The 22,781-nt window shown below is 37.5% G+C and overlaps 1 protein-coding gene across 2 annotated transcripts in view; it reads right to left on the bottom strand.

Annotated features, from left to right (window-relative positions):
* stag2b (STAG2 cohesin complex component b) overlaps window positions 1-22,781 on the bottom strand; it is a 29,308-nt gene that overhangs the window by 4,849 nt on the left and 1,678 nt on the right. For both annotated transcript variants that reach the window (XM_079892389.1, XM_079892388.1), the window contains exons 2-24: window positions 11,083-11,215; window positions 10,899-10,977; window positions 9,316-9,459; window positions 9,027-9,123; window positions 7,873-7,949; window positions 7,543-7,747; window positions 7,306-7,457; window positions 5,561-5,634; window positions 5,310-5,433; window positions 4,986-5,084; window positions 4,713-4,792; window positions 3,680-3,787; window positions 3,400-3,511; window positions 2,981-3,098; window positions 2,796-2,899; window positions 2,597-2,689; window positions 2,424-2,513; window positions 2,115-2,318; window positions 1,342-1,412; window positions 993-1,080; window positions 630-710; window positions 445-537; window positions 193-367 (exon numbers count right to left, since the gene is read on the bottom strand). In XM_079892389.1, coding sequence (XP_079748515.1) covers window positions 193-367; window positions 445-537; window positions 630-710; window positions 993-1,080; window positions 1,342-1,412; window positions 2,115-2,318; window positions 2,424-2,513; window positions 2,597-2,689; window positions 2,796-2,899; window positions 2,981-3,098; window positions 3,400-3,511; window positions 3,680-3,787; window positions 4,713-4,792; window positions 4,986-5,084; window positions 5,310-5,433; window positions 5,561-5,634; window positions 7,306-7,457; window positions 7,543-7,747; window positions 7,873-7,949; window positions 9,027-9,123; window positions 9,316-9,459; window positions 10,899-10,977; window positions 11,083-11,126 — 2,512 coding nt within the window. In that variant the 5' untranslated portion in view covers window positions 11,127-11,215. The remainder of the gene's footprint in view (window positions 1-192; window positions 368-444; window positions 538-629; window positions 711-992; window positions 1,081-1,341; window positions 1,413-2,114; window positions 2,319-2,423; window positions 2,514-2,596; window positions 2,690-2,795; window positions 2,900-2,980; window positions 3,099-3,399; window positions 3,512-3,679; window positions 3,788-4,712; window positions 4,793-4,985; window positions 5,085-5,309; window positions 5,434-5,560; window positions 5,635-7,305; window positions 7,458-7,542; window positions 7,748-7,872; window positions 7,950-9,026; window positions 9,124-9,315; window positions 9,460-10,898; window positions 10,978-11,082; window positions 11,216-22,781) is intronic.

Below are 22,781 nucleotides of genomic sequence, written 5' to 3'. Positions count from 1 at the left end.
GCTCAGTGCACAGCAGGATTAAGTGTTGCTAGAGTCTCTAATCTTTAAATCAATTAAACACTTCTAAAGCCAATTTCCTTTGTGTTGTCTTAGTGTTAAGCATTTAACATTAAACAGCCAGGGGCGCTAAATCCATTCAGCAAAGCCTGTTAGCTCTAACTGAAAGTCGTTACGCTATTTGCAGTGATAGACCTGTGCTGTTGCTGTCTTCATCCTGGTCAATGAAGACATGGTCCAGGATGAAATTGAGAAGATCTGACTGCAGGGACATCTCAGACGTGTATACTAGGGGCTCGAGAGCTTCCCTCCCCCCAGAGATGATCTGATGGCTGAAGATCAGCAGCAGGTCACAGAGGATGGTGAAGGTCTGAGGGAGAACATACTATCAGGTACAGCCTGGTTGTGGCATGAGGGATAATGCTTCTTGTGACCTTTCATACAGACCTGCTCTTTGACGGCAGTGTTGACGCTGGTTAGGTAACGCTGGCACATTAGACAAAACGCCCTCATCTGCTTCCTCAGAGTCAACATGTCCTCCTACAGAGACCAAATGCATTGTTGACTTCCAACAAACCACAGTACACAAGCGGGAAGAATGAATGCATACACATCATGTGAATAGGAGCTACCTTTTTAGAAGTGCCCTCAGAGACCTTGGCTAAGCTCCAAAGAATGACGTAATGTGTGCACTGCAGTGCGTGAATGACAATCTGAGAAGTCCAGAGAGACATTAACGTTAACCGACAATCATGAGGCAAAAGCAAAGTTTCAACTGATTTCAAGGTGGTATTTCTATGGAAGCCAGTTTATAAAAAAAAAAAAAAAAATTATCAACAGAAGAAAGAAACTAAAACAGGTTTGGAACAACTTGAAGGCGAGTAAATGATGACAGAAGTTTCATTTTTGGGTGAACTATCCCTTTAAGTCAAGCCCAGTCAGGCACTACTACAATAGTTCTTCATTCACCCAATATGCAGCCTTAAAATGAATACCTGCTCAGGCATGTCTCCATTTTCAATACCAGTGTTCAGTAACTTGTAGTTGCTGGTAAAGAGGTCCCATTTTGAGAGATCATGAGCACTATAACATACATAGAGATGAAAGGGGTTTAGAAAAGTAAATAAATTACAGCATTTGCCCATTAAGCAGGGGTTTTCAAACCTGTCCTGCAAGCACCCCCAGTACAGCACATTTTGTATGTCTCCCTTATCTGACATTTCAGGTCTTGCAGTCTTGCTTATGAATTAGGTGGGGGTGCTCCAGGACAGGTTTGAAAAATCCCTGCCATAAGTGATAATCTGATAAAGAGAAACACTTCATGATGATACAGGAAAGCCTTACTTATGGAAAGCTGTGATCCTCTTCAGTGTGGACAGAACTTGGTAAGCATCATCTTCATCTGGGTCTTCACCCTGTGAAGGAAACAAGCTGCTCATGAGACGGACTGCAACTTTCTGAGCTTCTGCATTCAGATGACTCAATGACTGGTTTGGACGGAGTGCTAGGGATGTGTAAAATGCACGTTTCCATAACTGACTAGTTCATTGCTCTGTCTTAAGGAAGCCCTGAATGCTATTTTGTGTCACATGCACCAAACTCTGATGAGCTACATTTCTTAGGGCTGAGTGAACACCAAAAGAAAAAAAGATTCCAGCTGGATGTGGATATTTTTATAAATTGAATTTGAAATATTTTAACATATTATATATACAGTATACACACACATACATGCATATACAACACACAGTGAAAATGTATCTGTGCTAAAAGCCTGTAATTCAATCACTGGTGAGTAAAATCTAACAGTTACATAGATTTTACTAACTATTACTCAGACATTTTGAGATGCAACACATACTACACCACTTTAGAGCACGACTGCTAAAAATATTAACAATTAGTGAAAAAATCTAAAACTAGTGCACCTCACTAATTAAATTGTCATGTTGGAAAGTGAGGCCAGACCATCCCCAAAGAGACCTCCAGAAAAACAGGCAACACAGTGTTGCAGTAGAAGCAGAACACAAATACTCCTTCCAAACTTTTGTTCCTATGCAAACATAGAACATCAAAGTGCTCCTGAATCTCCACCCTGAGCCACCCGCTGTCCTCACCTCCTGCAGGAAGTCCTCAAGAAGCTTGTTAAACTTGTCCACTTGCTCATCCAAGAGCTGGCTACGGGCGATATCCACCCGGTTAAAGATGGTGAACTCCTCGTTGCACAGGGAGTGGTAGGTTTTGGAGCAAGCCTCAAGCACATCTGTGTCCGTGTGCTTCTCCACAATCTCTCTGATTTGTCTTAACAATGAATCCAGGTGCTGTGAGGGGGGAAAAAACACAGCTTTCATTCACATTCTACACAATCAGTCTATTGTCAACAATCAGTGTGCATTTATTCTGTTTAAACAACATGCGGTTCAGACCTTTTCCAAACGCCCTGTGGTGTAGATTTCCAGATCAAAAAACTGGGCCAGTTGCAGCAGATTTGTCACTTTCTCTGCATCTACGGAGTACTGTGAGAAAGAAAAATATATATATCAGTTGAGCCTCTTTAAATACCATTTCATGTTGCCTTTGACTTTTAATGGACTTTAACCTTTGCAAGTAAAGCTGGCAGTGCTATAGCGAAGAGCTCCGTCATTCTCGTCCGGTCATCAAGCTGAGTCTTCTTCTCCTTCGCTGTCAGAACCTGAAACCAGACCAAGTTAGAATTGAGAACAGCATGTAACAGGTAACGTGTGAAAGCAGGGATCTGTCTTCAAGCGCTGGTCAATGCGTGTGGCATCAGGTCTTACCCTCTTGCCCGTGCCTCTGCCCACAGGAGGATGGCACTCTGCAGCCTGGCGGATGGTGCACAGCATGATCTCTATCAGAGCTGTCTCCTGTCTGTCCGACAGAGCTGGAAAACACACAAAGGTAATTAATCTCTGACTCCCTTTGGAGCGAGTAAAAGTTCTGCTAGTGTGTCACCGAGTCAGACCTTCCTCTCCAGGCAGTGGCTCATCCAGCAGCAGACTGATCATGCACTCCCAGTCCTTCAGGATCTCTGCTGCACAGTCCCACATACTGTCCACTAGGTAGGCTGCATGCTCGTGAAGCTAAGGATCAAAACATAACACGCTATAAAATCTCAGTTTATGTGTGCAATTAGAATATAATTATATAGTGCTGCCATATTAAACTCATAAGAAAGACTATCACGCTTCATTACTGAATTGTATTTCATTTAAACTGTCTAGAATAGAAGAAAACTGAAAAACTCAACATGATGTATAGATGTATGTTTAAAAAGTCATAATTTTTGCAATTCTGTTAAGTGACATAAGTCGCACAGAAATAGCATCCTTTAACAGAACTAATGTCACATCATTTACCATGACGTTGTTGATGTTACCTCACCTCACTCTCCAGGAAGAAAAAGACAGCGGTTTTGATGAGGTTGGCATTCATGCTCTGTCTGCCTCGTCTCTTGGGCATGCTGTCATCTTCAGGGTCTCGATGACTGAACAGTCTGCAAACAAAGATGAAAATGTTCACCTCAATCTAATATTGTCTAACCACCACGTCCATTCGTTCATTCTCTAGATATAGTTTTGTCGTATGACTTTCAGCAGGTCAAAGACTAGGTTTACTGCATGTACAACTTCATGAGATCTGAAGAACCATGAATAAAACTCACTTTTTAAAGAGGAACTCTCCTGCTGCCACAGCGACGGGGCGGTGGGCTGAATACACAAGGTGGTACACACTCTCACAGTCTTCTGCAGTCAGAACCTCATCACTGCTACTGCAATACCAAACAACAACAGCATATGAGCACAGCTAGTTCTGCCAGCAGTGTTTCAGGAAATCAGTCAAATGTTGGTTCAATAACCACTCATCCAGTGAATAATTTGACTGAACAATTCATTAAGAGCACTAGGTCATAAGTGTCATTTGTTTGTTAATTATACCACACTACCATTCAAACGTTGGTACGTAAGATTTTCTTTTTTAAAGAAGTCTCATATGCTCACCAAGGATGCATTGATCAAAAACACAGTAAAAAGGTAATACTGTGAATTATTATTACAATTTGAAAAAAACGTTTATTATTTTCAATATCTCCTTTTTAATCATCAATGTGGAAAACAGTTGTGCTGCTTAATTTTTGTGCTGCATTTTTTTTTTCAGGATTCATTGATGAATAGAAAGTTCAAAACAGATAGAAATAAAAGTAGAAATCTTTTGTACCATTACAAAAAATAAAAGTTAAATGTAATGTTTAAAATGTTTTGACAATATTTTGTAACACTAAACCACAAACCCTAATTCAAATCACCAACTTATATCAAAAGAAACTCAGCTATCCACCTTATTTTTCAGGTAAGAGTGTCCGTGGTCAGTTGTAATTTTAATGTGTCTGGCTTCCAGTGTCATTCGCTTCCAGTTATTTTTAACTGTACAAAACAGCTTGTTTAGCTTGTTATGCTGCTTGATATTGCAAACTGGTATTTCTTACCATATTATTTTAATTTAGTGTCTTAATTATTAACACGCTGGTTTGTAGCGAAAACAGTTTTACAGTTCACTACACTTTGATATATTATTCTCGTTATTTACTTATAGCGGCTAATGCAACAGAAGTCTCGCACATTCACAAAAAAACACCTTACTTCCGCGTTGAAAAATAAGGTGGACAGTAGAAAGTGTATTCAGGGTTTTACACGTACTGTAACACCAGCGTGAGCAGTTTTATAGCTTGCACTGCAACATCATACTCCTTGTCCAGTGTCATAGATACGATGCGGTCCTGATGAAGACAAACAGATAACCCCGTCATACTGACTTCAAACACTCAATAGTGAAAAAGCACATCGTTTTATTTTCAAATATTGAAAAGATACATAAAAATCATTTGTTTAAATTCTCAATTTCAGAGAGGAGTATTTTCCTTTCTGTGTTTGCTCTATTTTGGATGAAACTTCCCCAGATGGTTCTCTCACCTTGAAGCGGCTGGTGAAGAGCTCCAGTTTGGCATTGAGCTCGCGGTTATAGTACAGCCCCTGTAGAGCTGTGAGACACTTCAGACGTACCTCACCTTGCTGAGAGAGAGACAGAGAGAGAGAGAGAGAGAGAGAGAGAGAGAGAGAGAGAGAGAGAGAGAGAGAGAGGAGAGAGAGAGAGAGAGGAGAGAGAGAGAGAGAGAGAGAGAGAGGAGAGAGAGATACAATTTAGTTCCAACTCTAGGAATGTGTCGTGACTAACTCCATCTGACACTATATTTAGGGATTAAATGAAAAGGGAGAGAAAAATGATTGAATTCCCACCTTGTCGTGCATGGTCCAGCCCACATACTTAAGATAGCTGTCGTTAAGAAATGCATCACTGTACATTTTCATCCACACGCCGATCTCCTCGATGCAGATTGCCCGGATCTCTGCTATTGCATCACTGAGGAGGGATAACAGAAGCACTTAAGCCCACAGACACCCACAGGAACATATCAGAGAATTACTGAGTGGTAATTGATGATGAGAGTTTGTGCTAGAAGAAAATCAACGCTTATGAGTGTGCATACCGATATCGGTGAACAAAGACTCCCTTGAAAATGGCATTCATCATGTTTTCAATTTCATCTTGATTTTCTTGTAACTGTAAAGAAAAAAAAAAAAAAGTTCATCATTCAATCGTTGCTGCAGGCAGTAACCTGCATTACTAGTCAAAGGTTTGTGTGTATGTGTGTGAAATAAATAGTATCTTATATTTGAGCTTCTTTAACATCACAATCTGTTCTCTTGACTCCCTCTTGCATTTTCTTTTAATCACAGTCTCTGCAATTTGGAATAACACTGACATCTCTCTCTTTTCAGGGTTATGGGCTCCCCAATATGTGATCTTATTATATATGGCCGTATGTGATTGTAATCTGATATCCATCTCTGATGTTCTTTTAAGAAACAGGCTGCTTCCTTCAACAGGGCCTCAAGATAGAATTAAATTATTTACAAATAAGACAAAACAACTAAACGTGAATTTCATATTTTAATTCACATTTTTTAAGAACCCAAGGCCTAGGAAAACCTGGATATATGAGGTAGCCCAATTTAAAACGGCATGGGTATTTTTATTAAAAATAAATATGCCAAGTTCTGAAAGATATTATTGGGCAGAAAATGTTTTGTTTTTTTTAAAAGAGGAGAAAAAAGTAAAAAAAATTAACCCTTATTCAGTTATTGGTTAAAAAGGGTGGGATCCTAGAGGAAATAAATTCAGCTATTAAAACTTCTGGAATTCTGAAACTTAATTAATTATAATTAAAATGAAATTAATTAAATAATATTTATAATTATCTTAGTATTAATTTTGATCGATGGACACTCCTAGTTTCCGTAAATTAAAAAAAGTTGGGGGTGGGGTACTACCATTACAGCTGATGTACTAGAAAAAACCTACTATCCTCCTTGGGGAGGTGATCTTTGAATATTCCTGTGGCCTAAGAGTCAAAAAGGTCTATTTGTTAACTGCTATCTATTACTACAGAAATAAATTTTGATTCTAATTTTAGTTCGTAAAAACAAACCATCTGCAACTACAATCTATGGGGTGATTGATGTATGGTTGCTCTCCAATGACTTCACCTGTAAGTGTTTTTCTATACATACTGTATATAAATCGAGAGATGCTGTCAACAGAGTTTAAACCAGAATATTGCCCTAAACTAAAACTCACGTTTTGTGTGTGTCCACGTGGTTTAACACAATACTATCAAGACATCAATAAAACCTCACACTCACAAACGCAGATGGCATAACAGCAGGGGCTGTTATTACATAACCCAGTTAATTTACAGCACCGGTTAAACACAGCTTTAATACTCATGGCCATTCAGGAGAGTTCTAACCCCACGGGTGCTGACAGAGCTGCAGTTAACCTGACAGCCCACAATAACACAGTGTTCTCATTAGAATAGGATCCTTTTTTAATTACTTTATCCATGTTTACTCAGCTTTAAAGTAGAGGGAAAGAGTACGGATGAAATGTGCTGAGTGTTTGGTTGGTTGTGTGTTTTTAAGGCTGTTGGCCAACAGAGGCGTAGGTGTTGGGAAGGAAAGCAGCAAACACTGCAGTGACCTGGCAGCCTCACGCAAAGGGAAGTGAGTCTCCACAGGGAAGAGTGAAACAAATCTCCTGTTCTACTGTGCCTCAGAAGGCTTCATTTACTCGCTCTGCCCCTTTCACTTTCAGCTTTTATGGACAATGACAACAAGCTGAATTTATTTAGATGCGTGCAGCATCCCTGTCCCGGCTCCGGAGGACACTCACCTCCTTGCGTTTCTGAAGCAGAAGCTCTAGTCTGTCATTGGCCCTCTTGCCAATCATCTTGTTCCTCTCTGCTTCGTATTGCCGCTGAGTGTTGTCCATGTTGATGCTGAGGTTCAGTGCTACATTCACGAGGGCCGTCATCAGCTTCATAGCTATGGGGAAGAAAAACATAGCATCTTGATACTAATTTGGACCAATCATAACAAAAGGTTCAGATTGAGTAGCAGAGATACTGACCTGCCAGTGTGCTGGTGTGTCTGAAAGCGCGGACTTGAGAGTCTGAGAGGCCAGTGAGCAGCGAGATGACCGTGTCCATCATGTATTCGTCATAGATGATGCTGTACTGACACTGCCGCACCAACACGCCGATAAACTCGCAGAAACTAGACTTGAACTTCTTCCACTGCGGCCCGGCCATTGTGAGTGGGTAATCGCCGCTGTCCTGCAATAACATCAACTCTCGATGGTTAGTGTGGGCATAAAATAATTCATAAAACGCAGTATGTAGTGGGTGAGGAAACAAGTTTTTGATAAGAGTCATGTTCAGGGTTGGAGAGTAAGGTTTACCTCATCAAACTCTTCTGTCATCTTTCTAATGATCTCAGAGTTCTGCATGTTGCGGAACATCTCACCAGTGACAACACCTGCAAAACAGTTTATTATTTTTTGTAAAGGTAATAACATTATGAAACAAAATTTATATGAGCTTAAATTTATACTTGGCTCAGGTCAGGACTTAAAGTTGTACCAAGTTTTATTTTATTTATTTTTTTTACGAGGAAAACTGCAAAAAAAAAAGAAAAGTTCACTATTCATTTCTTATATTTAGCAGAATGTCCAAGCTTCTTTTTCCACATAGTGAAACTCAAGGCCAGGGGTGCCCAATCCTGCTCCTGCCGATCGACGGTCCTGCACAGTTCATCTCCAACCCTAATCAAACACACATGACTTTAATTTTCAAGTGATCCTGAAGACATGAATTGGTTGCTTCAGGTGTGTTTGATTAGGGTTGGAGATGAACTGTGCAGGACAGTCGATCGGCAGGAGCAGGACTGGGCACCCCTGCTCAAGGCTGTTCACACCAAAACCCAGTTTCACAGAAAGGGCTTAGATTAAACCAGGATTAGGCTGTCTAACTATACTCATCTCCATTCCAAGCGAATGCTGCAGTTTTGTTGTCTGCTGCTTGAAATGATTCTGATAGGATGTCAATCTTTTTATTGTTCGTTAAAAAATCTTTCTGATATCGTTCCTCTTTGTTATGACTTACCTTTTTTCATAAAATTTGAACAATTATTAAAACTTCATAGTTGTATTTAATGTTATAGATATTGGCCTTTATATGAACTGCCCATAACTGTCAAACAAAATTTTCAAGGACATGTTTTTAATGACCAAGGCTTACATTTTGGTCTTTCCCTCATACAAGTCTTTATCATGCGGTTTCATACAGCTTGGAATATAGTACTATCAACTACTTTTATGATGGTTTATGTCCTTTTTGGAGCTTAATAGCCCCTGTGTCCATTCACTTTCATTATATGGATGAGATTAGCATGAACATTCTGTTCCATGAAAAAAGTAATGCCGTTCAGAATAAAACGATGGCGAGTAAATGATGACTGAATCTTCATTTCCCTTTAACTATCCTGATTCCGCTGTCACACAACATTTACCATCTCCGAGCTCAAACCAGATCACATGAGAAATGACATTCAAACCTTTGCAGCCAGAGCACTGGATGAAGAAATTGATCAAGTCTAGAAGTGCGACGTCTCTGTCATGTTTATAGGACTCAATCCAGTCATCAACGACCGACTGCAAAACAGGAGAGCAGAAATCTCGCAAAGGTCAAAATCTGCTCGATTACACAGTTGTACATCTGTCTGCATATTCTCCTGCCAACACTCAAATCCCTCCAGAAGCCACAAACCCACATGAGGGAATTTAAGATGTGAATGCCAGAGCGTGACAGAGGGCAGTGTAAAATCCGGTAATATGCTCACTGACCTGCATGGCACTCTTCCCCAGCCTGACCACTTCAAAAAGCATGACATTTTCCATGCCGTTTTCCTGGTGGTGACCGTTCATGCGTCCAGCTCCTTTCCCCGCTCCTTTCCCCTTCTCTCCGGGGCCCTTCTTTCCTTTCTTCGCCTGAAGCAGAGTGACATTACAGGTCAACTGTAAAGAACTGGATCAAACTCTTCATAGCAGCTAGTGGACTGGATGACGGTCCACAGCAAATACAGTTCCTAAATTGCAAATATCATGTGCGAATTGTTTGCAATGAATTTTAGACATTTAAATAACTTGACTGATGGATTACAAACAGCTTGTGCTTGTATAAAGATGCTTAATTCAACTATTTAAGTTAAGTAAAAAAATAAAAAATAAAAAAGGTCTGTATAAAGGCATTTGTTTTGGGCCATATGAAATCCGTTTGATTTTTTTCCCAAATTCTGTTTTTTTTTTTTTTTTTTCCAAAATTCCATTTGAATTCTTCTGGATTCCGTTTTTTTCCGTTTACATTTTTTTGGGCTCCATTCTAATGGTTAAATAATTTTTAGTGATAAAAAGCATGTCTAATTAATTGAAATCATAAAAGGTATACAATTTAACAACAGTTTCAAGTTTAGGACCCTACGAAATATGCTTTTTTCTTTTTTCGAACATTCCATTTTATTTTATTTTATTTTACCAAACCAAATTCTGTGTTTCCTGTTTTAAGTTTTCTGGATTCCATTTTAATGGTTTAATTCAATTTTAATAATCAAAAAGCATGTCTAATTGATTTAATTAATAAAAACATCAGTTTTACTAATAAAAAAAAAAATATATATATATATTTATGATTTTTTCCCCACACAAATTCTGTTTTGTATATTTTCTGGTAATCAAATGAAAACATAAAACATTAATTTAATTGATCTTTTAATAATATGAAATTATGCAAACTTTGTCAAACAACATGCTGCACAACGGAGCTTTAAACTGTTAAAATTAAAACATGGGAAAATTGAAGTTTTGATCATTTATCATTATTAGTGTTAGTATTATTATTACATTGAGACACATCTAAATTATACTGTACAACAGTAATATATCTGTCAAGTTAAACCTAACTTTTAGGTTATCATAAATATAAAAAGGATAGTTTTTCTCAAATGAAACCGTAAAATGCTCGTCAATTGATTCTCAGAGCGGAGTCGTTTTTAAATAGTCTTTTTGCGGTTTATTATTCACAGACATTAGTCTATATCGCAATTTGATTTAAGTGTACTGACCTATTTTTTATTTATTCATCAAAAAATTAACAAATTCCGTGAAATTCCACATTATACAGTAAATTCTGTTTTTATGACTGGATCCCACGATTCCATCCGTGTTTTCTGCATTGCGAAAATCATAGGGCACTATTTGTTTATTGGCAGGTTACATAGAAACGTGGTTAAGTCATCATTTAGTTTTGAAGTCAGAATCTTAAGTTTGGCCAATTATTAGCTCCAGAACCATTTCAGTGGAAAAGGGGTAAAGGAACCTTGTAAAATCTTGTAAAGATTCTTGACAATCAAAAAATGTCAGGGTCCACATACCTTGCCTTTCCCAATGATGACATTTCTCCCATCAGGATCATCGAAATCAGTGTCTGATGAGAATCGGGTGTCAGTGTCCCTGTTCACACAAACAGATCAATATAGCATAACATAGTGAGGGAGAATATGTCAGCGCATGCATACACATAATGTGTATTCGTTACTCGTGTGTTTGTGTACTCACTGAGCGAAATGAAACTCGGTGTGTAATTCCGGTGCGGCTATCATTTCTTTAACATCTTCTGGTCCACTTCAACTTGTCAAGGGCTTTGTCTTTATACACACAGGGCAACAGTGGGAACTTTTGTCTCATAAACCTAAAACATAGACAAATTGGGAGAAAAGCATTAGTAGTAGTAGTAGTAGTAGTAGTAGTAGTAATAATAATAATAATAATAATAATAATAATAATAATGTCTTTAATGCCATGTCAGCATCTGAGGCTATCTTCATGGCAAAAACAGAGTTACAAAAATACAAAAGTTGCATAAATACCATTCAAATACCAAAAAAAAAAAAGGGAAAAACAAAACAACAGGAAATATTATGCAAAGTTGTTTACATTACCTTATGATAAAAATTCTACAATCTTTTCTAGTAAAATTTGAGAAAAACATTAGTAAGGTCTTATGTGTTTAGACTAAACAAGCACACCTACATCTGTAATCTATTAATCCTTGCTCAAATTATAAATCAACTCTATTTTTGAATTCATTTTTAATTGCTGGTTTATATTTATATATGCGTCAGTGGCCAACTGCATCGCATCTCTGTTTTTTCATGTTCTCAAGCAACAGGAGCCGCATTTAAATATGAACTGAATGTCACTGTTTACTGTATAGTGTTGGCACAAACTCCTGTCTACAAGGTTTCATCAAAAAAGAAGTGGAAACCAATCACAAAATTAAAAACCTTTGACACACTTGTGTATAGCTGTTACTGAATTGTGATTGTTCAAGCCGTATAATTATCGGGCCTCATTCATGAAACTTTCGTAAATATTAGGGGTGTCCCCGACTATGGTTTTTCACAGTCGAATCAGAATCGTCAAGTCTTGCCTATAGTCGACTAATAGTCGAATCATGTGTATGGGGGTGGGGCTGGGGGCGGGGCTTTAACATTTCAAAGCCGCGATGTACAGAAAATCACAAAGATATAGAAGAAAATGTATAAAAACATTTTGGATCAATAAAACTAAGAAATAACATAAATAACTCCAGAAAGGCCACACTGCAGACAGGATTTACATTTCACATGCAAATCAAATTAAATCGGCTAAATTACCTGTGCGAGCAGGCTCTAAGTACAGCACAACATCGATGCACCGAAAAAATAAACGGTTAAATTACTAAATTAAATTAGAACAGAATATACCTTTCTAATAAATAGAAATACAAAACGAAATAAATCAGAATCAAGTCACAGGATGAGGAGCAAATGTGTGCAAAATGCCTAAAGTGCAGGGGAACATATATGCAAAACACAAGCCACAAATAGTTAGATTAGATAACCCTGACAGATCAATAAATAAAATAAAAATAAAGAAATTATTAAAATAACGATAGTAGCCAGAATTTTCAACTTTGCCTTTTTAACTGCAGAAACAACAATAAATGCTAAACTGGAGTGGCAGTCTTTTTAGCTAAAAATGTTCACAGCATCCAAAAATCAAATTAGAACCGGCTGAAAAGTTTTGAAATCACTTGTACTCTACCTGATCGAGAGAACAAATCCAGTCTTTCACTCTGTCTGTGTTCGTTGGTTTAACAACTTAATCTCCTAAAATAGTTAAATTAAGAAAAGCTATAGGAGGAACGCATTGCGTTCATATTCTGGGTTCATCTGCTTATCTGCACATAGTATGGTTTCTTAATAAAGTGTGTAGGCTACTGTGTACATGCATTAAGCGACGTTAAAGTGCCTTTTAAGCGTTTTAAAAGCTTTTTTCACATTAAGCATTTTAGAATGTCCCGTGGAGAACTAACTTGTTAACGTTGGCCGGCAGAAGTGCGATCATGGTTTTCCTGATGCTAAATCCAGCCTTGGATAATATCCTTTCTGATGGTGTACATCCACACTTTAGATTTTCTTATCCCAGACATTGTTAAAGATTTAAATCCTTGCCGCCAAAACGCTCCTCTGTCGGTCACGGATTGAAAGTGAAACTTAAATCTGTCACGGGGTGTTTGGATTTATTCACGCATGTTAAAAAATATTTATTAAAAGCTTCTTTCTTTGCACATTTTTATATACAGCATTATCATAATAGGCTGAATATTAACGTATTGACAGAAACCCGGTAGTTCTATGTGAAATCAGACATTGAGCACCCTCATATAGCCAAAGTGGCATGATCCTCGTTTCATAACTCTGCGAAGATTCGACCGTGAGATCGGTAGTCGAATCAGGCTCCTCCTATCAAAGCATTGAATATTCGGGGTCACCCCTAGTAAATATACAAGTAAATTCTTAGTAATTTTAATTTGTGGAAAACAGATCTTCTCAAAAACTCTCATCTGGATTCACAAATCTTAGATTTGATAGTTAAATCTGCAATTAATTCCAATAGTTTCCAAATAGGATGCCTGTGCACGCTCATTCACAACTCGCATAAACCCCGCCCATGAGTTACAACTACATAAATTATGTGTCCAAGGACACTGTGGAATTTTCTGGACTTCCTTCTCTGGTTTGGCTCCAGTATATTGCATAAACGCAAAAGAGACTAATTGGCCATATGCCAAACAAAATGTATTCAATTAAAGTGTTTCCACCAAAGCGTTTTAGCCAGTTGAAATTGCCAGGCGCTCTTCTGAAAACGGCCAGCTGGGGGCGCTTCAGAAGCGCAGTGTTTTTTACCAGCTGAAATGCTTTGGTTGTTATGATATGGAATATCTGTGTCGCCAGTGTCTGCTTTTGCAGATAGTTTGGTTTATCAGCAATTACTGAATATAAAAATGCAATTATACCAACAAGGATTAACTTCTCCACTGTTGTTCAGTCGTTGTACAATTAGGATGTGACGATTGGTTGGTTTGGTGTGGTGTTTGTCACGCCCCTCCTCCACTGTGATTGGACGGCTGGGTAAAAAGTGAAGCATCGAGAGCTGCGTTTTACCTAAATTTGAACATTTTTCAACTCTTCAGAGCTGGAGTTGAAGCCACTTCCTCAAGCCCCTCCCACTGCAGACAGCAAGCCACATGTTTAACCTCAATAGTAAAAGATTACCAATACGGGCAAACAAGTTTTGCCTAAAAGAACACAAAATGTTCAAATGTTTATTTAAACGTGGCAGGGAGAAGATGCAAATTGTCTATTAAAATTAAAAAGGCTCCAAAAACATTCATGACAATTACTGTTTGGTCCTTTCACAATGTCTACATCTTCAGTCTGTCACTACAGCTAGGCAGAACAAATGCAGTTATATTGTAGCCACACGGGGGCAATACAGCACCATATGTGACTCCTGAGCTGATCGCTCAGACGGCCTCTCTCAGTCAGTGTGAAGAACAGACTGAGTGAAAGCTGCAGGACAGGCCGCTGTGCGCCTCTTTAAAAAGAAATATAACCATAGTACTAAATAATAATTAGAAAAATGCATAAAGCAGCATATTTTCCCTTTCATTATTTTTTCAACATCACAACTTCAGTTTAAAATCTTCATAACTTTCAAAAGTTTGTAATTTTTAAAAGCTTTAAACACTTTCACTAAAACAAAGCTATAGACCATATTTCCCACATAAGGGATTCAGACCAGCACATGACACACAACACCTTTTCTGACAATTATGCTACAGTGAAAAATGAAAATTCTCTTATGTCCTTTCAACAAACCTGTATGACTTTCTTTATTCTGTGGAAAATAAAAGAGGATATTCTTCAAAATGCCTCAAGTGTTTTTTGTCCATACAACAGAAGTCAATGGACTCAAATTGTTTGGTTAACAACATTTTTTAAAATGTTTTTATGTTACACAGAATAGAGTCACACACTGTTTTGTAACGACATTGCTAAAACCAGTTAGTTACTTATCACATAAAATGAAAATAAACATTTTTGTGTGATACAGCAGCAAAGGAGAGAGATATCAGAGCAATGTGACAATATCGGCCCATAAGGGCATCACAGATGTGTAGTGAAACACGCTTGTCAAAACCACCTGTTCTTGTACACAACACACTGTAATAAGCCATAAGCAAGAAAGACTACCATAATTATCCTTAAAAGACCTCATGAAATGGCTGTTTCCTATTGAAACGGGATGTTGGGCCGAGACATACTGAATGGCACACTTGTAAATAGCCGACAGCCTTTGGTTTACATCACAGCCAAGAATAAGATTTGCTATTGCTAGTCAAAGGCAGAGGGTATCAGAGAAATGGTCATGAGATCATTTCAATGAACAAAAATCATTAGAATGAGAATGAGCTCAGGTTTGCCACACACTCCTGTTCATCCGCCACAGCTCAAACAAACAAAGTCACACCCTAAAGTAAACTCACACCTTTGGTTGAGATGTTTCAAAGCCACTGTACTTTTTAACTTCCAGCCAGGGCAACCGAACCTACATACAGCTTAAATATATTTGCTTCTTAAGCTGGGATAGGAGACGTCCTACACATTCCAACTTTAAACTGATCCTTTAAGAAAGCATGAAATGAACAGTCATTATCATTCACAGACAAATGAAAAATCTCTTGAAGCACTGCTACCCCCTTAATCTATCATTTTGGTCATGTGAAATATATATATATATATTGGATACAGTTGGATATAATATTATATATATATATATATATATATATATATATATATATATATATATATATATATATATATATATATATATATATATATATATATATATAATATTATATATATATATATATATATATATATATATATATATATATATATATATATATTATATCCAACTGCCTGCCTGCCCTTGAAAGGAGCACATGAAAATATTATTCATATGCTAATATGAATTCTGTTAAATAGAGCACAAAAGTTCCCACCCAATTTTTCAGCAGCATTGATTCTGGAATAGGGATGTCAATTTACACAAACTCCAATATTTGACTGCTGTTTAAATTAATAATCAATTAATTGATTAATCGTTAACCTTAACCTCTTAAATCCAAAGTTATAATGTTACTTGCTTAACCACTTGCTTAACTAACACAAAATAGATGTCGTTTTAAAGCTTAGAAGCTTGGCTTTACACTGAATATGTATACAGCAAATATGATCACTTAATGCTTTTTAAATTGCTGAACTATTAGAAGTGCTCTCTTTTCATAGTGTGAAAAAATAACTGATTTAAAGATCACATTTTCATGAAAAGCATAGTACATAATAACAGGGGTGGGACAAAATATCGATAGGGCAATATATCGTTGTCCTTCTCCGTGCGATTCGAGAATTGATACGCTGGCGCCAAATATCTATATTTTATTTAATAAAACAAGGAGCTCTAAAATAGATTTCCCTGCTCCCAGCGTCACTACTTCATGGCTCCTCGAGTGGTGCTCAACACACGAAAGAGGGAAACGTGAACATAAGTTAACTAGCCTAAGAAAAAGAGGTTTTAAACGGGATTGCGGACAGCAGTGCAAGTAATTTAATAGATGCTCCAAACACGTTTAAGTCCAAAGTCTGGACGCACTTCGGCTTTTATGCCATTTATGGGGACACACGTTGGCACACGTGAATTACAAAACACATTCACTTACATGTATTTAAGAATAAAAATATCAGCCAAGGACTGACTGACATAACGCAACCAATCACAGTCCGTTATTTGTTCCGCATCATGTTTAGTGTGAAAATGTAAAGTTGATGTCCATACAGACCAGCGTACATCTAATAAATTATTCATTCAAGAACATTGTGCAAGTTTACTGCAACAATAGAGCCGCGAACCTCACATACTTTTGAAATCCAGCATTCAGTTGATCCTGATAAGAGCTCATTGTCTCAGTTGTAAACATGACGGCGTTCTTCTTCCACGAGGGGTTTCGCATCACAACATTTAAGGTGATGCGTTGTATAATAGCGCTCACCTTGTGCAGGACATGTAATAAGTCAGTAGAGGTGTCGTATTTGGCCAGAGAAGGCAAAACATGTGAAAAGAATTGCTGAAATTTAAAGCTGGTTTGTAGCATACTGAATACTACTTGCTGTTATTAGTACTGTAGTGTTATTTAGTGTTAAATTATTGTATTTGGGTTAGGTGGCTTAGGTTTTATTGTGAATTTGTTATGTAAATTTGTTGTTTTGTATTTAGACTTCTTATATTTATATATTTACTCTAACATTTTAATATATTAAATTTTAAGATTTTTTTTTTTCTCAATTAAAAAAACGTTCTTTGATGTCATTCACCATCATTTTGAGGTTCTCTCTTTTTTTTTTTTGTATCGGTTCAGGCACCGTTTTAAAAGTATCAATTTGGCACTGGTATCGAAAAAAGAGAAAAAAACACCAAACGGTACCCAACCCTACTCTTCACCGAGCGCTTACAAGGATACACACATGTGAAGCAGGTGTCTATCAGCGGATCCCCAATATATCCACTGATAGACACCTGCTTTCAAACGCTCTCGTGTCTGTGTACCTGTGTGTAAGCGCTCTGTGAAGCAGAAGCGTTGATCATTGTAGCCAATCACAGACATGTTGAACGCATGAGCACAATGGCCAATCAGAGGTGTTTAAGAATCCGCTCAACAGCGATAAAAATGCTAGGGGGAAATGGTGGTATCATCACATTTTTTTAATTTTAAAATACCCAAGTCGGTACCTTTGACAACACTATTCTCAGGTTTATTTTAAGGAAGCTGGTAAACACTGAGATGTTCAAGTTGATAAGCAGGTAAATGTTTCAGTTTACACACAAAGAAAAGTTTAAGCTTTTTGAGTAAATTAAACATTTTATGCTTATACCATATAATTTAAATGTTACATTTAATTTACAGAGAGAAAAAAAAAATGTGTGCTGTTTTCTAACAGTTTGCACTTGAATAAAGAGAAAACCTGCACTCAACCTTTTCACAGGCATTTTGTTTTCAGTTGAGACAGATATTGTGATGTATCATTAGGGGTGTGCCATATCATACCGTCCACGATAATACCGGTATAAATTTTTACATGATAAAAAAGTGTCATATCGCGATATCACTGATATAGCGACGCAATGACGTATGGCGCATTACGTTCCTTAGCACGCACAATAACAACACCTGTCTGAGCGCGAGAGCAGCAAGTCAGCCTCCAATGACGATTTAGTACCTAAAAAGGAGCTACTTCAATAGTATTTTAATAATTCCCGCAGGTCTACCACTTATAATGCGGGAAATTCCCCCGCAAATATTGATTTTACCAACCGCGTGAGTTTTCAGCGGTGCCGCGTCTTCTCTCTCTCTCGCTTTCAAAATGGGTTGCACAAGTCAAGCGTCGATACCACACTCTTGTGTTTAGCAGACAGGACATGACGGAATTGTCTTTTGTCACTTGCATCGTAACTAAAGTTTATCATTTTCGCTTCTTTTTAAGTCTTATCAGATTAAACATTTGCGATTTTAAACTATTCAGTACTCTCGCGCGCTCTCTGAGAGATGTTTACTCTGCGTGCATACCATGGTGCATACAGTAAGTTAAAGCCGCCTCACAAACAGCTCGCGAGTAACAAAAGTTCTATTTCGCGGATTATATTGCTTTAACGGGGGAAAAACACGCAAAATTGTGTAAAAATTCCGGTCATGGTTAGTATATTCGTAAACAGTCGGTTATGTCTGAAATAACCATAAAACGTGCGTGACAGTGTGACAGACAGTATAACAGTAATGGATCCGGGCACTAGCTCTAAAAGTGACAGCAGCCATATGTGTCTGTCATTAATGTTGTCGTCAAAACAACAAAAGATAGCTTTCATTGTAAGGAATCAGAATTAATAGCCTTTAATTTAATTTAGTCAGGACTAGTGTTATTTTACATTTGATTACCTTATTCAGTTTCTGTAGTATTACTGAATAGTGTTAGACCTACCCAAAAACGTTTCTCTTTATTTGTATCTTTATTATTTTGTATATATGTTTTGCTACTTTTTTCAATTTAATTCAAAGATTGAAATCAAGCTTCCTTGTGTTGTGTAAACTCTGAAATACAAAATTACCCAATTGTAAAAACACAATGAGTGAGCAAACATTTAGGTGAGATAAATGTAATAAAAAAATTGTCTAAATTTTTTTTTATATCGTCATAAATATCATTATCGCAAATATTCTTGAAATATCGTGATATAATTTTGAGGCTATATCGCCCACCCCTATGTATCATTGTAGGATTGTCTAGCAATATATTGATTATCACAGAATTGCTGTATCGTGATATTATCGGTGTCTTGAGCCATGTATTGTATCGTACCCTGTGATTCCCACCCCTAGTACATAACAGATAGACTTGTGTCATGTATTATTGAAAGTTCTCAACTAACAGAAAACAAGCATATTTGTTTCAGTTAGAGACCAAACTAGCCTATACCAAGAATTTATATGAAAAAGCACCACCGACGCACATGTACACAGTATACATGATGATTTTACACACCGCTTTTGTTTGTAACTTTGCATAACATTAGTAAACCATAGTAGATAGTGATGCACCGACAGACCGGCCAGGGACCGGAATCAGACGATTTTCCACAAGCTTGCCACGGTCCGTTTTGTTGCCAGCGGCACAGGCAATAATGTCAGCTGTGCGTTCTCACTCTCTTCTCTCTGAACGGCGAAGTGAAACACACACACCTCCTCTCACTCACTTGTCTCATTCGGCTGGTTAAATAGTGCTTGTATTGCGCATAATTTTACTAATTGCCGCAGGTTTCACGCTCACCGCAAAAGCGTGCACCACTGATCTGTACAAGTGGCGGGCACATAAAGCCTCCTCACAAACAGCTTGTGATTTGCAAAAACCAAAATGAGTGGCTTACTGCCATAAACAATCATACACACACACAAAATGAAGTCAAAATGCCCATCTTGGCGAGTATTAAGTTAAACACAGTTAGTTATGGAAAGTAAATAGTTGAGAAAGATAACAAGTTGTGTAACAGTATATTGGATCCGTGCATAAACTCTTAAAGTGACAGCAGCCTAACATTCCTGCTGCTGTCTGTTATGTTAATAAAATAACAAAAGACAAAGAAAATCACTCTCTGCTCTTGACTGAATAACCTTTATTGTAAGCATTAATCTGTATTTAATTTTTACAACGAAGACTATCCAGTGTTATTTTACATTTAACTTTAATTTATGTAGTATTTCTTACTGGAATAATAACCTACTGTTAAACCCACCCGAAACACTTAAAGCCGTGTTTATTTCATCTCTCTTTAATCTATTGCATTTATTTGTGCTGTTGTTTTTTATGTTGCATTTTATTCAAATAAAATTTTACATTTAAGAAAAGTAGATTTTTGTTTGGGATTAGGTTCAAATCGGTATCAGCAGGTCAGACACCAAAAAATATATATATCGGAAATTGCCGAAAATTATCGGCTGAGAAAATTGCAATCGGTGCACCTCTAATAGTAGACTGCATATCTTTTTTTTGAGCAGGCGGTCTCGAACGAGCCCAAACACAACATAAGACAACAATGCGTAGATCACGGAGTGACATGACATGCTGCTTGGCTAAAGGTATATGACTTCTGGGATACGATCACGGTATCGTGATCATGATGCAGCTGTTTCCAACATTATTTGAAAGTTCAACCTATGGAAACTGGATCTCGGGTATTGACGATGTGTAGAGACCAATCGGACAAGGTTTTACAGCTGGAGCATGCTTGGACTGGTTTTATCACTCAGATTGACAGGTCTTGATTTACCATGTGCCATAGAATAGAAGCGCACAGCTGAAACAGCGCTGGATGATCATCACTCATCAACCAGGATCTTATTGTTTATTCTATGCACTTTTATTATGGTGTTTACTCAAGTAAGTAGTTCTTATGTTCAGTAAAATCACTTGTTTGGAGGTTTTTTTGGACACTTGGTTGATTGCGTTTCGAAATAAACGGCTAGCCTACCAAATCCATTGCATGGCTTGAAGACATGAATATTTTTATTTATTTTTTATTAGGATTAGCCTATGTCATTTGTGGTGCATCATGAGAGTGTGGGCAGAGCTAACTAGATCTTTTGGAACGTTTTGCTTGTTTTGATTCTCTGATCGGTGGAATTTTCTGTACATCATCATGGGTAATATAGTTTTCACCACAAATTACAATGTTAAACATGATTATTTTAAAACTAAGTTGAAATAATACAGTCTGACATCTTCAACAGAAGCAAATACCAACGATAAACAACCTCGTAGCTCACACAGTTTTGTTGTCTTTAAAGGATTATGTTATCATTAAAAATGTATTTTACTATGGAATAACTGAATTGAGTTTTTACTTCCGGGAACCCGACTGCTGCGCTCCCTACTATTACTTTTCCTTGTATTACAACAAGAAAATGTATTACTATTCTAAATATCTAAATATTCTGAACATAAAATCCTTTCTTGTTTGTTTTAAGAAAACGTGAATAACACAGTAGTCAACATTTGAAGTGGATCAAAAAAAGTTAATTAAAGTTGTCCTAAGACAAGAATGGGTATTGCTCAAAATTCATGTATAACTTTGATGAAACGTTTTGAATGATCCACTTCAAATGTTGACTACTGTATTTACAATAAAGTTGTCAAAAAGGATTTATTTCATATCCGGTAGCAGATATCCTAAAATAGTTAGGAGTACGAGTTACACCTCTCATTTCTCCTTGCTCAGAGGACAAAAAGGAAAAAAAACATGACAGCTTACACTGAACTAATTTCATACCACAAGTTATAGAAAATCATCATAGAAAAGTATTACGTTAGAGACATTACTGAGTACTGCACCTCTTGTGTGAAGAGCAGATGGCATCTGTATTGTCACAACACAAAGTATTTTCATAAAAGATTCAGCAGGTTTGGCCTTAACTAAAGGCATTCAAATCTTCAGACAACATTGTTGAAATAAAAGGAAAATGACATGAGGAAAAATACCAGTACACCAAAACAATAGCAAAAGTGTCAAGAATTACAGTGCCATGAAAGTGACACCGGCTGTTCTGAGCTGTGCGCTTCAGACGTGCCCGCGGATCAGAATGACAACAAGAGGGCGTGGCTCGCCGAGTCTGTCATATCGCGCTGCTTGCTGATTGGCTATCCAGATTCCATCGTTTACAGGAAACATCTCCGAGAGCCGAGCTTCAGTCTACCTCTGTGCCCATATAAGGAAACAACACGTCCGCCCTCCTTTTCACCACATCCAATCAGAGGTCGACAGTAACATTTGTGGACGTAAACATGATCAGGGAGGAAGGAACCCGGTCACCGCTGTAAAAATGACGCATTTTCCTACACTGCCCATTATTTCAAACGGATCATTTTATTTGTTTAATGTATGTTCATCTATTATTCTGAAAGTAGAGCAAGTATACTATGATCATTACATGACCGCAACACTTTGATGTCGGTCATATATGTGCATAATAAAGAGGAGTGACTTTTAGTATTTCAATGTGTGAGAATTAAATAAGCTTTAAATAGCACAATAACCGAGCACATTATCACAGAAAAGTGGCCAATAAGACGTTCCTCTCTGTACCAAATACAGGGCAAAGCGTGTGCCGAGAACGTGAGATAACTGTTATGTAATACCCAGCAAGTAACAATAAGCAGCGTATATGCACGTACGGTCCACCGACACAATAAAGCTCAACGTCTTTACAGAATGATCGTCGAGAAGGCGGGAATTCAAAAGCGATAGCATCATCATCATCATCA

Source organism: Squalius cephalus (assembly GCF_949319135.1).
Source record: "Squalius cephalus genome assembly, chromosome: 14".
Classification (NCBI taxonomy): domain Eukaryota; kingdom Metazoa; phylum Chordata; class Actinopteri; order Cypriniformes; family Leuciscidae; genus Squalius; species Squalius cephalus.
The sequence above is the reverse complement of the archived record's forward strand: the minus strand, read 5'-3'. Positions and strand labels throughout refer to the sequence as shown.